This window comes from Aquila chrysaetos, chromosome 10 (genome assembly GCF_900496995.4).
Source record: "Aquila chrysaetos chrysaetos chromosome 10, bAquChr1.4, whole genome shotgun sequence".
NCBI classification, from domain to species: Eukaryota; Metazoa; Chordata; class Aves; order Accipitriformes; family Accipitridae; genus Aquila; species Aquila chrysaetos.
The window spans coordinates 38664863-38680486 of NC_044013.1; the positions used below are offsets into that span (position 1 = coordinate 38664863).

The 15624-nt window shown below is 42.7% G+C and overlaps 1 protein-coding gene across 3 annotated transcripts in view; it reads left to right on the forward strand.

Moving 5' to 3' along the window:
- GOSR1 (golgi SNAP receptor complex member 1) overlaps positions 1-5481 on the forward strand; it is a 32307-nt gene extending 26826 nt beyond the window's left edge. For 2 of the 3 annotated variants that reach the window (XM_030028523.2, XM_030028524.2), the window contains exons 8-9: positions 2016-2098; positions 3422-5481. In XM_030028523.2, coding sequence (XP_029884383.1) covers positions 2016-2098; positions 3422-3546 — 208 coding nt within the window. In that variant the 3' untranslated portion in view covers positions 3547-5481. Of the gene's footprint in view, positions 1-2015; positions 2142-3358 lie in introns of all 3 variants that reach the window. The other variant, XM_030028525.2, reaches the window with a different exon arrangement.
- The last annotated feature ends 10143 nt before the right edge of the window (positions 5482-15624 follow it).

Consider the following 15624-nt stretch of genomic DNA (forward strand, 5'->3'; position numbering starts at 1 on the left):
GACACTAAGCTGGATAAAGGTGCTTTTTTTAATCACCTTCCAGTACTAAAATGCCAGGTCAGCCTAAGTACTTTAGTACTAATATCTGGGCAAATGATGTTTCAACATTTTAACTGTTACAGGAAGATTAGCCCAAAGCCTTGAAACCCAGATGAGTTCAGTACAGAACAGTGCTTGAGGACCAGATGTATTGAGCAAGTGCATTCAGAGAGTTCAGTAGTAAATATTAAGGCTTTATGTAAAATGCAATGTCCAGTTTATACTGCAGAACTTGAGAATAATGTTGGGCTTAGCACTGTGTGTTTCGATGCTTTGTACCTGCCCCTCCTTAGACATAATGCTCACGTTAGCCGTGATTTTGTATCGTGTTTGTATACAGACACTGAGTGTGAGCAAGCATAAAATTCTCCTGAAAATTTGGATGTTTGTATTGGGTGAAAGAAGCATTTTGCATTTTCCTATTTGTTCTCCTCTGAAATTCCAGCTTTAGTTCCCTTTTCTCATATTTATATCTGATATATTGTGTTGTTCCACTTAACTTTTATTCTTCCAGAACATTTTCCGTCCATATTTAAGGCTCACAAACTTGTCCAAGAACTTGTTTTAATCATTGTTATTCATGTAGATATAGTCAACAGCAATATAGGTGACATTTTCTGAGTTATTATCCAGCCATGTTGTATTTATGTCATACTTTGTTTATTTTTTAAATGCATGCCAGCCAAGGAGAGCAGTATTTGTCATACTGTTCCTTCTTAAGCACCGTATCTCTAGAGCCTAAACTTTTATGTGCTGTTTCTGTAGATGTAAATGAGCCTGTGCAGTTTTTCTTGACAAAGCTATTGCATTCGAAGTAGCTACATGAAATACTACCTGGGGCTGCAAGTAGTAGCCTACCCTTTCATTTTCCATCTTAAAACTCTTTGTTTTATGAGCTGAAGAGAAACTTCAAGGTAGAGAAAAATTTGTCAGCTGAGTAGTTCTTTAAAATCTTCATTTAAATGTCTTATTTTTAAGAGCACAGTTGCTTTATTCCAACTTCCAGAATGTATTAAATTTGAAATAGGAGATTCTGTTTTATATTCATCTGTATTGTGTTCTTATATTTGGATAAAGTACATGCAGCTGGACCATGTATTAGTAAAGAAACAGAATATGAAAACTTATATACCCCATGGATGATATTCTTAATTAAGACCAAAGCTCAAAACTGTATTTTACCTGTGCTGTGATGGAAGCATCATTCAATATGATTTCATTATACACCAGCTCCCTCAACTCCAGCTTATGGAAGACGGTCAGGTTGGGCTTGCTGGGAAGAGACGTTAATGCAGGAGAATCCAAGCTTTGCCCACTTATCTGGAGTCAGGGGACAGTATTAATCTTGAGTCAAAGCAAGTAGATCCCAACACTTATTTGTGTTTAAATGTCTTCAAAGACCTGATGACTCTGTGTCCCGGCTTGATTGTCCAGAAACCTCCTGTGTGAAGCTCCGTGAGCTGTGTTGGGTCTCAGACTGCATTTATGTCTCTTCTCAACCAGCACGTTCGTTTTGCAAATTGATTTTTAATAGTGAGTCAGCTCTTACTTGCTTAATATTTCTGTAGCCATCATATTCCGATGGCAGACAAAAAATTTCATATGCTCTCTAGAGTGAAAGTAAGTATGGGGCTTCTGTGATTAAACAAACTTCTAAATTTAAAATTTATGCCAGAAGAGTACCTTTAGGTTTGCTTGTGATGTAGTACCATTTTTTTGTTGGGGCTGGGGGAGATAGGGCAAAACCCTGCCTGTTTCAAGAAATCGCGGAGTTTTCAATTGTTAATGGCTTAGATAAAAAGAGAAATCGTTTAAGCGTAAAGGATAGAGATTAATGGGAAAAATGTGGTTTCATTCATATAGCTTCACCTCATTCATTGTTCTCTAAAGAAGCGTTGCCTGCTTGCTTTCCTCTTGTTTTAGCTGTAGATTATTCTTAGCACCAACAACTTGATCCAGTCTTTTTCTTTCTCCAGCATTGCCATGGCAACTAAAGAAAATATGACTTCGCAGAGAGGGATGTTGAAGTCAATACAAAGCAAGATGAATACCTTGGCTAGTATCCTTTCCTAAAAATCTGTGCTGCCAGAGCATAAGAAGAGGTATAGTACAATTTTTCAGTCTGTCATTTGGGGATCAAAATGCTTTTTGATGTCAGTGGCTGTATAACCTGTAGTGGTATTGTCATTAGTGACAAACGGACCATTTTTTTTACCAGTCTCACTTGATAATCTGACTGAAGCATCTTAATGATGAATGTGGTGAATAAGTTGGTTTTGCTCAAAATTGAATACTGCATATAAATCAACGTAGCTCAATTCTCAGGTGGAGATCTGCGACAGCATTTATGGCCTTCCCTACTATATGTTTTTGTAAAAGTATAATTTCATTTTACTTCTCACTTTTTGCTTTCAAGACTGTCCGGAGCTGAAGCTTGGCATACATTGCTGCTTGTTATCATTTACAGCTAAGGGTATTCATGACCTGAGTATCCTCTTGTCTGTCACAGTCCTGTAGATGTTAAGATTTTGGCTTGTTGGTTTCTCTTCATATTCTGTGCTCATGGCTAAAGAATGTGCCAGCTTGTCAAGTCATACATGTTTGTCATTTTCCCACTTACTCCTTCCTTTCTGTCAGAAGGGCCCAAAGAACAACATTAGCATCATTTGATTAGACAGACTACATCCTGAAGAGATGTATCTTGGTAACCCATAAATTTCATTACAGTTCTTAGCAACTGGCAAGAACAAAAAAAAATTCAATAAGCTTTGGCCTTAAAAGATTCTTGGTTCCAAAGACATGAAGCTCTGAAATGTATTATCTTGTTGGCAATTGTATTTTGTACATTAAAAGATAGATTTACATCTTTATGATTTTACAGTAGGAGGAGTTCTTCCTTATGTGCTATACTTGAACAATGCGTAGTCATGCAACGTGCATGATTTTCTCAGTCAAATGCCTTTGGTTGTTCCCTTCACCAGTAACAGAATTCCATTAAATAAATTCCGCAGATGTTTTATATAACTGCCCCATTTATTTTTTTTTCATTCTCATTTAAACACAATTATTAAAAGTAACTAAGCCTCACGTATTAGAGATTAAAGTATATCAAACGCTGGTAATTTAGGTGATCAGGTGATGAATGCTGTGTAAATGTGAATTCTAAGCTGTTCTGTTCTCTCTCTTCTCTGATTGTCTGTTATTAGTGAAGTACAGTTGTAATCCTGCTAACTATCTATCAAGTTGTTTTACTGCATCTGCTTTCTCCAGCTTGAGAGTAGTTCTGCATTTCTTGCGGTACCGGGATTTCCACATACAGACTTTGGGGCTTGCTAGTGAAGATAGTGTTTGCTCATATGACCTTGACTCAAACTCCTTAAAGATCGGTTTCCAGCAGTGAACAGCCTGATTCAAAGGATCAACCTTCGGAAGCGACGAGATTCTCTCATCTTGGGTGCCATTATTGGCATCTGTACCATCTTACTGCTGCTATATGCTTTTCATTGATGGATGTTCCCCCATGGACTCTGCTAAACTCATCACCACCATCCCTCCCCCCCAGTCAAGGAAAAGTGAGTGGGGGAAGCGACAGACTTCAAACAGCCTGCTCGTCATGGCTGGGAGTATCAGCATGATGTCTAGAGCTTATGATGGTAGACTGTGACACTGGTTTTGGGTTGAAGCTGCAGTGTTTCTCCTTCCCTGCCATACATCTTCCTTTGGTTAAATTTTGTGGGATTTGTTTGTCTGTAATTCCCTTTCTCACTGCAAGGTAGGTGAATATGGGATGCTTATCAGAACCAGTAGAACAGTTTCTCTGCTCAGCGGCGGTGGGGAGGCCTGTTGTTGGCTGGTAAGTAGAAAAAGATTGTTACGCTTGCCTTGGGTGGAAACTGCAGTAAGCCAGTTTCCCGTGTAGGCCAAGCACAGTATTGAACACTTTTGCCCTGTGAGAAGAATATTGCAGCTTTAAGCCGTCAGGTTGCTTTACTACTAAATACATGTTCTGTAATTCTTTTTAACTCATGGTTGAGATACTGGTTATTTCTGCATAATTTGTGCTGTGAAAACTGTGCTTCACACAAATTCCTCAAAGTTAAAAAAGGATTGTTCAGTTCACTTTTTGCACACAATATGGATAAACTACCCTCAGTGGAAGATTTGTAAGGTTTCTTGTGGCTTTAAAGGGACTAGTAAGTCCCCCTTTGTAAAAAGGGAGCGCAGCGTCCTAGCAGCTGTTTACTATAGTGTTCAGTCATCTGAAAAGTGACCAAACATAAGTTCACCTAAAAGTAGTCTTTTGGGTGTAAATACTTTGATTTTGGCTGGCATCATAAAAGTCTTTATAAAGACATGATAAGCAGTTTGAAAAGTCTATATTGTAATTTAGATAAAGTTATTCTAATAGCATTAATATTTTTACACTGTAAGTAGGATATAATCTAAACTGTCAATTAGAAATTAAAATTATGACAGTTATACCTGAGGCAAATGTATCTGCGTGCAAAATTTTTGGACATAACTCCTCATAGTAAAGAGTCGAATGTATGAATAGCGAAACAAGTATTATTTACCATTATCCGGGGCGGGGGGGGGCAATTTTTTTGTCCAGACATGCAACATGAATCCTGTTGTGTTTGCATCTCTAAACAAAGCTGATGTCAGGAATGGCTTTGATATTGCAGATTGACAAATTACGGATTTTTCTGCTCTTTCAACAGCTCTTTTCCATCTGTCATATCATAACCCAATAAATTCAAACTGAGGCACTGAAATATCTTTCTAAAAACTTGACTAATTCTTTTCACAATCAATTTACAGTGCTCCTAACAGATTTCATGTATGCCATTACCCACAAATGTCAGATAGTCTCCAGGTTCTTTTCTGGAACAAAGTCTAGTGGGACAGACGCAAATTTTTACTGCTTTTTATAGTGTCTGTGAAGTACCTGTTGGAGGGAGTAGAGACTTGTGCCTGTGTAGTGTGCAAAACCACACTGTTGCGCCTAAAATGTTTGTATGGAGTTGAAGGCTTATTTGCAGACTAATAACTTTGTGCTAAAAAGTCAACAGAGGCTTCTAATCAGTTGTCTTGTTGTTGGGATTAGAAAGCATTTGGAATTAATATGTGTAAAACTGTGGGGCTTGTATTTTAAATAAAGGGTGATTATTTGGTTGATTTGGGAATGTTTCTGGTTTGAAATGAAGTGTTCATTAAAGGGGTTTATGAAAAACCTTGATGGATAAAGGAGGTTTATTACTGAATATGTGTGTTGGGAGATCAAACCTCTTCTTCTCGATGCTTTTTCTTTGATTCCACCACCACCCTAAGGGACCCTGATCAGCAGTCGTGCTTCTGTTTAGGATTTGTAGGATTTGGTTGCTATATAGTTGGCAATATGAGATCTGCAGTACCGTAAATAAATTCACTTATTTAATCTTACAACCAGTCTTTTTACTGGACTTAATTATTTGGTGCATATATTTAATCTTATTGTGTGAAAAAGCTGCTATGGAAAATATGTAGATTATAATAAATATGTAAACATAATTGATTTTTCATGTTATGAAAATGTTATGGAGGAACTGATATATTTTAGTATAAAATAATGGAAATATGCTGAATTTTCTCTGATAAAGCTTTACTGGAAATGGTTTCAGTGTTGGCAACCCCTCCATGGTTTTTATTTGTGTTGGTTTTGAGACAGAGTTTTGTGTTGGAAATTACATTTAATTAACCTTGTAGTCTCCCCTTCATCATTTTCTTGTAGTCCTCTAGCAAGGAGTTCTGCTTTGCGCTCTGAAGTGGTGCGCTTGCATATAGCCAAGGGGAAAGACTTGCTAATTCTCCTGAATGTCTCTAATAACGTGGACGTATAGTTAGAGCAATGGACTGTAAAATGAAAACAGTGGATTGTAGTGTTTAATCTCAAATCCCAAAATATAGGTTTGTATGTCTCCTGTTGCTAAATATGTTCTCTAAGTTTTTCATTCTGTGTCGTTCCTCTTGCTCTAAGGAGAAAAAAAAGTGGTTAAAGAATTCTCATTTCTGCAATTCCTGGCAAAGCTGCAGTTTCGTAACTCAACCAAATAGAATTGTGCTGAGAAAATCATTGCTAAGCCATTGAAATGAAGTGAGAAAATCCATAATATTTCTACAGGGCACATTTCTCACACACACACTCTCTTTTAATTTCTACTTTATTCTTCCCGGGACACAAGCACCTACTTTAAACTTGTCCAACAACCCCCTAGGCAGGCATTAAAACATAAGGAATCTTATTGATAACTTTTGATGCCATGCTTCACACGGATGCGAATATTTTTATCCTTGCTCTTTAGACTTTTTTTTACATGTTTATCTGATCTTTAAGGGCTGGTTGCTAGAGCAGAGGAATGGCATTCGGGCAACACCCAGTATTGCGTGTTCAGTCAATAGTGAGCGTTTGTGTGGCCATAACCCAGACCACAGCTGTAATTTATCCCCAGCCCTTCACCGGAGTGTGCCTGAGCAAGGGTGGAGGCAGGGCTTTGCGATCCTGTATGTCTCTGGGACCAAGCAGTGTGGTGCTTCTGGTTATATCAAGAGTTTGCCCTTCCTGGGAAGGCACGACATTTTTTTCTTAACCAATATTGATTTCAGGAGCTTTTGCCTGTCGAAGTGTGGTATAAATTCCTGCTGGATTCATTACACTGAATAATCAACTAGAATTTTTCATTCGTAGTTTTAGAAGTCCTTTCTTTTGGACGGTCTTAAGATTACTGTGAGAAGGAGTCGGTTCCTCGCTGAATGTTGAAAACAAAAGAGCAAAAGTAGATATTTTTTTTTAGCTGATGTGAAAGTTTCAGAGAAATGGTCCACAGCTCGTCCCCCAGGGCTGCGTCCTCTGAGGAGCTGTGTTCTGAAGCCCCCAAAACTGCTGCACAGGGAGCAAAGTCTGGCCCACCACTTCTGATTGTGTAACTCATTTAGTCGGGACTATTTTAACTCTCTAAACATAGCAGGTTGTTTCCCAAGATCACTTGATGCATAGTGTTTTCCTATTCTTACTTTTTTTTTTCCCCAAAGCTTTCATTTGAGACAGGAAGGAGAGGTAACAGCTGTATTGCTTCTGAAGGAGGAAATAATTCTGAAACTCCTTATAACAAGTATCAGATTATGAAATCCTTCAGAGCAATTGTCCTATTGAGCAATGTGCAGTACAGGAGGCTACAACGAAAGACATACTGAGCCAAAACTGAGCCATATTCTGGGTGACATCTGCAAGTCCTCTTGGTGCCCTGTATCTCTCCTGTCAACTGGATATTTGAAACCAGTGGTGATGCTTTCAGTTCTGAATATATAAGCGGCTGTTGGTCTGTCTACTACTGAGTGAGGAAAGCAGTTTAAATAAACACTCAAGACAAAAAAACTCTTTCTCACAAAATATCCCAGTCCAGACCCTTGTAAATGAGTTTCTGATTGCACTTTCTGATTTTTTTTTTTGCTTTTCATATAGCTTCTTGAAACTTATTTTATTGTAACTGTAATTATTTTTGTTCTCACTTATTGTGCATTCTCTGTATGTATTAAAAAAAGCTTTGATATGTAATTTAATAATAAATTAGAATTCTAAGCAAGGTGCTTGGTTCTTTCCCCATGATGATCTTTGCCTACCTAAACTTCAGGGAAGACGCAGAGAAGGTTCATCTCTCCAGTTTGGGATTGTCACTGAACAATTTAGTGTGTTCTCCATTTTTGTACCAAATACCAGATGTGATGGAGCATTTCCTGACCCAAAACGCTTGGTTTGGTGGGAGATGTGTTCCTCCTACCTGCGTGGGCAGACCTGGACTCCCCTTCTCCCCTTCTGTTTCAAGAATCTGCATTGGAAGGGTCTGAATATAGTCATGACTTTTTTTCTTGCTGTTCTTTGACAGATGGAACAAGGATGGTTTTCTTTAGAGGTAAGCTTTAAAAAGTTTTCTATGTATCCATAGTATAAACCATTTAATTCCCAAATGCACACCAAAACTGATGCATCAACTGATGTGATTTGAAGAGCCTTCTCAGCATAAGGTGCCTCCCCCCTGGTTTAATACACGTCTCGGTAGTTTAGTAGCTTCCCCCCGCCCCCGCCAACTTCTCCAATCGTAACACAAACACCAAAAATAAGCCCATACTTTGAACATGGTACAAGCAATTGTAAAAACTCTCTCCCTGAAGTTCTCTGGTGGCCTGTAGTTGTTTTCTCGCACTGCTGTGGTCTGGACCACCTCCATCCTCAGGTGTTCAAACCAGGCAGCGTCGTGCCCGAAGGACCCATCTGTGTCTGGTGGTTTTGCAATTGGTGCTAAATCTTTCGATGCCAGTCAAATTTATTTTCTCAAACAAGAAAATCTGCCTGCCAGTGTGATACCCATCTATTTGCATAAGGCTGGGAGTGGATAGAGGTAGTTCTCTTCATTTCAGAGCTGTCGTGCTGTGCCTGTAATGCTGCTTTAAAGTAGAGAGAGATTTCTGTATCCTTAATGTGCCTACTAAATATTCAGGAATGACCATATGCTTTCTCAAGGGAAGGCTCTGACTGTATGTTTCAAGCTAGAGAAGAAACTTCAAAAACTGTTTCGAAAATGGAAAGGCAATTCTGATTTCGGATAGTGGGAAGTGCAGTTAGTTTTTCCAGTTTGCAGCGCTGGTAATAAGTGGTGCATAAAATTCCATCTTCATTTGGATTAGAAAATAAATTATTAATGGAGCTGAATCCTTTTTTCCAACTCCCTGTACAGTCAATAATTTATAGTGGCACAGGCGTAAGATACATATTTTTAACCATCCGCCTCCCAGAATACTGTTGTTTCATATTGAAAACTGCTGTCCTTCCTGACAAGCTCAGGCGCAGTGGGTGTTCGTGCATTATGGATGAGCCGTGCTCTGCTCCTTTAGTCCTGGTGCAATTCCATGAGCAGCTTTCCTGCTGAAAGAGAGCTGAGCGCTCCATTAGAAATTCATAGGGAGAGACAGGAGTGTCTTTGTTTTATGCGTTTCGCCGAACGTGGGAGACGTACTGCTGCGGGGACTTGATTTTTGAATGTTTTAATAGCCAATCTCGATGTTTACAGCAGATATTTACATTTTCTGAATGCCGGCCCTCTGTGCAAAACGGGGGTCTTCAGGTCCAAAAGCTGTGCTGCCAGTGCTTGCGCCTTAGCGTCTGGGCTGTGCTCATTAAACGCTCGGAGCCTGCTGTTGCCTTCATCTCCCCCCTTCTTTGCAAGCTGTTTGAGACCGTTAGGAGCATGTGTGCTGCTGCTCATCCCTTGCTTAATCTTTCCCTGTCACTGCAGCCCTCCTCACTCTTTGTTCTTAATGGGACCCTGAGGCTTTGCTAACCCAGTTTTGATAGCACTGCTAGTAAAGCAGGAGAAGTCTGGCCGTAATCAAAGTCCCTCTGCCTTTGAAGCAGCATTTGCAATTCTCTCTTTGTGGATTATTTTCTGCTTGTCTTGACTTTCACACCCTGTGAATCCTCTGTCAGCCAGTGGTGTGATTTCGAGAGGTCTTCTGCGATCGTGTCCGTTTAGGTCTCGTATCTTGCGTTGCTTTACTTTTCTTCGTCTGCTCACCGCACTGCCCGTCAGATTCTCGTCCCTTGCTTCCTGGGTGTTTGGCTTCAACTAGACGTTTCAAACACATGAATTTATTTTTGGTCTCGTAATTTTCACTTCTTTTAAAAAAAACCCTATCCTTACTTTGAAGTCCAGAAAGGCTGTCCCAGGGTGACTTGAAGCTTATCGATGAAAGCTACACCTAGAGCTCTAGCTGAAAATTCACTGATAACTGCTTCGGTGCGTGAGCCCAGCCTGCTCTTCCACAACTGCTGTAAACGGGTCGGCTTCAGTCCCTTCAGGTGATGTTTTGTTTCTTTTCTTATCTTCCTTGCCCATACCCATCCATCTGATGCAGGGTTCTTGGAAGCGGGGACAATATTCTTCGTCTTTTGTCTTTCTGAAGGTGCACTGAAAAGAACTAGAAGCTCCTCGCTGCAGATTCCAAAGTCCCATTGAGCTGCGAGCTATATAGAGTTTGCGCGTGCCTGTGCCTGGCCGTGTCATCTGCTGCAGATCCGTCTGACTTCAGACCCGTGCTGAGCTGGCTTCTTTCAGGGTGAAATGCTGCTGAAATGTCAGATTTTTAAGGGAACCTTTTCTTAAGACTCTGCAGGATGCTCGGGAATATTGCAGATGTAAAAAGAAATGGCGAGTAGCTGCGAAAGTGCTGATCAGGTGTCCCTGGCAGGTCCGGCTAAAACCACACAAATGATCCTTTATTATGTTAAAAAGTAAGTGCACCAAGCAAGGACCTTGTCCCCAGTGGAGACTGGTGGGGACCTGTGTCACGGCGCTGAACAAGCGGGAGATCCCGAGAGTGTCCCCCACCTTCCAGTGGAGGGGGGAGGCTGAACCGACACTCGGACTTCATCAGCCCGTCTCCTGGACGCAAGAGAAACACCCGAGCAGAGAGGCCAAGTGCAGAAGGGCTATACGTGGATATTTCCCTGCTGTGCTATAAATGGAGTTCCCTCTAGGTCAGGCATGTATCACCAGCGCTAAATTTACTGGTGGGGAGGTTTGTGAGTCAGGTTTATAAAAGCATGCACTGCTTATGTAAAGAAATACAGCTTAGAAAGAGACAGAAGGCGGGAGGGCTCTCAGCCTGCAGCAGAGACCATTCCTGGTGTACGTCTGCCCTCTCGAAATAAATAGGTCTTTGTTTTCAGATAGTAACTGCGCTTTCAGGTTGTGTCTGTACCTTACAGCAGGACTGAGGGATCTGCTGGCCAGCTCTTCCTGCGTTTCCATACATTTCAGGAAATGTAATTTTCAAGCCTACACTCCGGTTTAGATGAAGGGTTTTTTAAAAAAAAAACAAAACCAAAACCCACAAACGTTTGGGGGATGACTAAGTTCATCTGTTCTTGTAATACTTCAGGGATACTTCAGCTTGAGTTGTGCCGCGGTGCCTCTGGGAGGGGAAAGGAGGGATGTGAAGGATGCTGCCGTGGGGATTTTGGTATTCCAATCCTTTTCAGTCGTTCAGGTACGTGTGTCTGTCTGGCCTTTGAAAACCTGAGGCTCCCGGAGGCAGCTGTGTCTTTGCTGGCAGAGCATCGCCGCGCGCTTTGCCGTGTGGGACAGGCAGATGTTGGCCATCCTGTACCACCACCAGCCTTCTCGGGTCTGACCACAGGCACGGCTACATCCCAGGGGAATGAACTTCTCCTACGCTTCCTGAGAAAGAGATGTTCCTTAATTCAGCAGCCGAGTCCCTTCTGCAAGCGTGGTGCCCCTAATGCCCTTCGGAGGTGAGTGCTGGACTGGCCGTGGTCTGGGAGCTCTGGGCCGGAGAGGCTGAGACAAGCCATCGCCTGGGCAGGGGAGGAAGAGCCTATTCCACAGCTGTTAGCTCATTTTGGGGAACACTTCAGCTTATACCCGCTGTACGTTTTGCAATCAAAAAATCGAGGTAAAAATAGAGCATCACTAAAGTGATCACTAAAGCTTTAAAGCTACCAGGTCGTATCAACATTCCTTTAATTTTATTATGGTTTGCTGTGTAGCTGGGCCAGCTGTTTCAGACCAGTAATGAATTACAGTGCAGTGGGCGAGGTGCTGTTTTGTTTTTCTGCCCAACTGGAATTGATGAAGTGATCCGTTTGCATCGATCCTCACTGGGAAGGAGTTTAAAATTCAGGTTTTATGAAATTGGACCTGAGACCAAATAATTGGAGGAAAATGCTTTAGAATCTGCAGCCTATAATTAAACATTTCCAAGAGGCAGCGAGATACAGCGAGCTCAGCAGAAGGAGGCATTTTGCTGGGAACACTTCCCGTCTTTGCTTTGTTTCACGCTGTGTGCTATTAAAGCAAACAACTTCACGAGCTTCAGAAGCGTTCGGCAGCTCTTGAGCAAGAATAGCATCTAACATTACAGCTAAGCTGGAAACAATGAGGACCATCAGTCGTCTTTTTTTTTTTTTTCTTTTAGCACGTAAACTAGGTAGCTTAGCTCATGGAGAAATCCCCATTACTCTGTTTTAGGTATTCTAGAAATTGCAGGATGGGAGTTTTCATCTTCTGAAGGATCCAGCAGTAACCACTAGAAAGGAAAGGTCTTCATTTAGAGCAGTGCCCTGATCTGCTGGTGCAGTTCATACTTACCTGTGCAAGCCAGGCTCTCCTCTTTTCAATTGTATAAATCCTAACCACCGGTCCTTCTAAGTTTATCAAATATGTCTTGTCTGATTAAAAAAATGAGTTTGAGACGCGATAGAAGCGTCTCCCTTGTGCCACGTAGGATCAGCTAGACTCCTGATTAAATGTCTCGCTACGTAGAGGTGGGAGCCGTGGCTGTGTCGCTCTGACTGCCTTTGCAGGGGAGCGGTGACAGCTTTGAACTGGAGGCAGCGTGCAGAGTCGTGCTGCAAAAAAGTTGTCATCTGTAAAGGGGAAGGCTGGTTCTGGGTAGGAAAATAGGAAGACTGAGGCTTTTGGCACCCTCACAAAGTCAAATTCAGTTTCTCTGCTCTTTTACCGGAGCCTACCAGGAGTGTGTTTGGTGAACTTCAAATTTTGAAGGAGACATCCACCATACACCCTACTTTTGTCTTTTGCTTCATCTCTACAGCCAAGAACCTGTTCTGCGAGTAGCGAGAAGTTTGGGGTGCAATCTATTCTTTTTTCTGGCCAGCATCGAGCTACAAGCCCTGCGTGTCTCTGCAAATCAGAGCGAGCTGCACCAGAGCCAGGCGTGTTTGTGTGCTGCCCATCACACGGTCTTGCTGCTGCGGATCTGCAGCCCTGAGCTCTCCCGGTGCGACTGCGCGATGCTGCTGCCTGCGTGGCTGCGGCGGCTGCAGCAGCCCAGGGCTCCGGCTCCGGCGCCTCACAAATGACTTGCGAAGAGGCTGTGCGTTGTTTTGAGGGTACCTTAGCTGCACACTTGTTTTTTTTCAACGGCAGCCAATGTTAGGAATGAGAGAGAAAATGGAAACGTTTTCCCTGTGCTTTTAATTCGTAGCTCCTGTCCGGACCAAAGTCATGGAAACCAGTTGAAGAACTGGTGACCAACTTTTTGTCCTTTGCTTGAACCCCAAGGCTCATGCAAATTCATTAGCGAAGACAAAGATTAAGAGGTGAATGGAGAGCCTATAGTGTTTAGTAGAAAATATATGCAACATGGAAATTGGATGTAAACCTCTTGCTGTTCCTTTGCGAATCTATTATACATGAGCCCATCAGAGCAGCATATTAATAAAACAGGAGGCTAAAGCATTTGGCACTCCCATCTCTTTAGCAAAACATCAGAGGCGAGGCTACCAGCTTCGGTCTTTGAAGTCTGGAACTTGCACCTGCCCAGCTGCTCCGATGCTCCGGTCAGGATGCTCCGATGGACATCTCGCCACTGAAGGGAAATCCCTGCATGGTGCAGGGGTCTTTTATTCAAGTAAAATTCTCCTCCTCCGGGACAAAACCATTGTTCTTTCCTGCTCAGCCTTCTTGCCTGCTGAATTCTTAAAGCAATACACGACGAAGGCCAAAGAGGGCTTAAAGCAACCTCAGACATCGTGTGCTAAGGTGCAAATTGCATCTGTTCCTCGAAAGCTCTCCCCACCAGGGCCACTCTGTCCCAGTCTTTTGTTATGCATGGGTACCACCAACCACAACCACAAGTCCCTTTGCTTTGCTGAATAGCGAGAAGTAAGTTACGCTGAATTTCCTAAACATCTACGTTTTGCTTCTCCATCAGGACAAATAGAGGTGGCTCTTCGGACCTCCCCCGTAATCCCACTCGTGTTGCCAAGGACCCTTGTGCAGACACTAATACCTCTTGCACTTCTGGGTGAGCAGAGGCAGCAAGGGAACGCTGCTGCTAGATAACACGGGCTTCCTCCAAAGTCCAGCCTTAGTGCAAAATGGGAGTAGTTGTAGCACAGTGTGAGTTGGGACCTGCGTGGCTGTGAGTATTCATGGCCGGAGGCTCTTAAAGATAGAGGTTTTAGCAGCTGATAACCTAGCCCTGGCACGTGAAACTAAATATCAAGAACACCAATTTAAGTAGCGTTACAAGGGATGGGTATTTAGGAGTAAGAACCAGCAGATCTGGTTGGACTTGCAGTTTTCAAAGCAATGGGGAATGGACACACTGAAGAAATGTGCTTGATTTGTTAAAAATGCCCCAGCAAGCTACAGAGCCGGGTAGGGGGTGGGAAGTGTAGTGTAAGAGAAGGGCTGTGGGATAAATAAGAAAGCTGAGCTTGTTGCCTGGTGTGTTCGAGGCTGCAGAGCAGCTTTGTCTCCCTGGGAGGTGTTTGGGCACTGATGTACCAGTGTGGTGCTGCCTGAACCATAGGAAATAGGAAACCGTAGGGACAGATCCAGTATGGAGACAAGCTCCGGCTTACGGGGGCTGGGCTTTGTGTTGTGGGCAGCGGCAGATCTAGAAGAACTAATTACTGTTCCTTTGATCATTTTCTGAGATACACATGAGGATAACAGGTCTGTTTTTCATGAGTTCATGAATGTTAAATCTGCATCCTCTCTGGCTTTCTGTACCTGGCGGGGGGGGTGGTTCCTATTTATTTTTTTTCCCTGTCCAGAAGAAAAAATCCTACAGCTTGCATCTTTAAGAAAGGAAAAGACGTATGTATCATAATATTGCCTATGAAAATGACAGGTAGGCAGTGCTGGGGGCTCAGCGTTCCTTAATGCCTCTGGCGATTTTCGGTGGGGAGTGACCTGCCTCTGCCTTGGAGGGAATCTCATCGGCAGGACGCGCTCCAGGCAGGACCATTAAGTCCATTTGTTGCTGAATCACGCTGCGGGCTGCCAACATTGCAGAGAATTTACATCTATTTTTTTTTTTCCGTCGTAGACACGGATGAAAGTGGAAGGGTTGTGTCTGATACCTGCTCTGGGGCCATAAAGCCTCAATTTTTGATCCCAGCTGCTGGTGGCGGTGGCACCTGCCTCCCGTGTGTGTGCTGCTTTACTGGGAGAGGGAAGGAGTTGTCCTCGGGCGGCTGCGGGACTTTCTTACCTCTAGTAAGTCCTACCCTGAGCTGAAGTCTGGACAGCTCGAGCGTATTGCTACAGAGGAGAGAGCTCTGTAAGACAACTAATTCATCTCGGACTTGGCAAGTCTTCTCTCCGAGCTGGGTTGGGTTGGAAGCTGCGTTGCCATTCATTCCCGGAGGACGCCAGAGATGCGCAGCCAGAGGAGGGTGTTAGGATGCAGCTGAATGAAGTTGTCGTGCAACTAATCTTCAGTACAGCCTTGATTGACTGGTGTGCCGTTACACAGAAATAAACTGGTGGTGACCCCAGGTGCGTGTTATACGCAGTCAACAGCCTTCCAGTGTGACTGGTTGGAAAAACTCCTCCTGGGAAAAGACTAAAGCCAATGTTTTTGGTAATGGCTGAATTTTCAAGACTTGGCTTAACAAACTTTAAAAAGGAGTTGTTTCCTGGGAGCAGCCTGCGTTTAGGATTTTGAGTGGAGACCAAATATTGCTATTCATTCTTGAAATCTATGGTTTTGAACAAT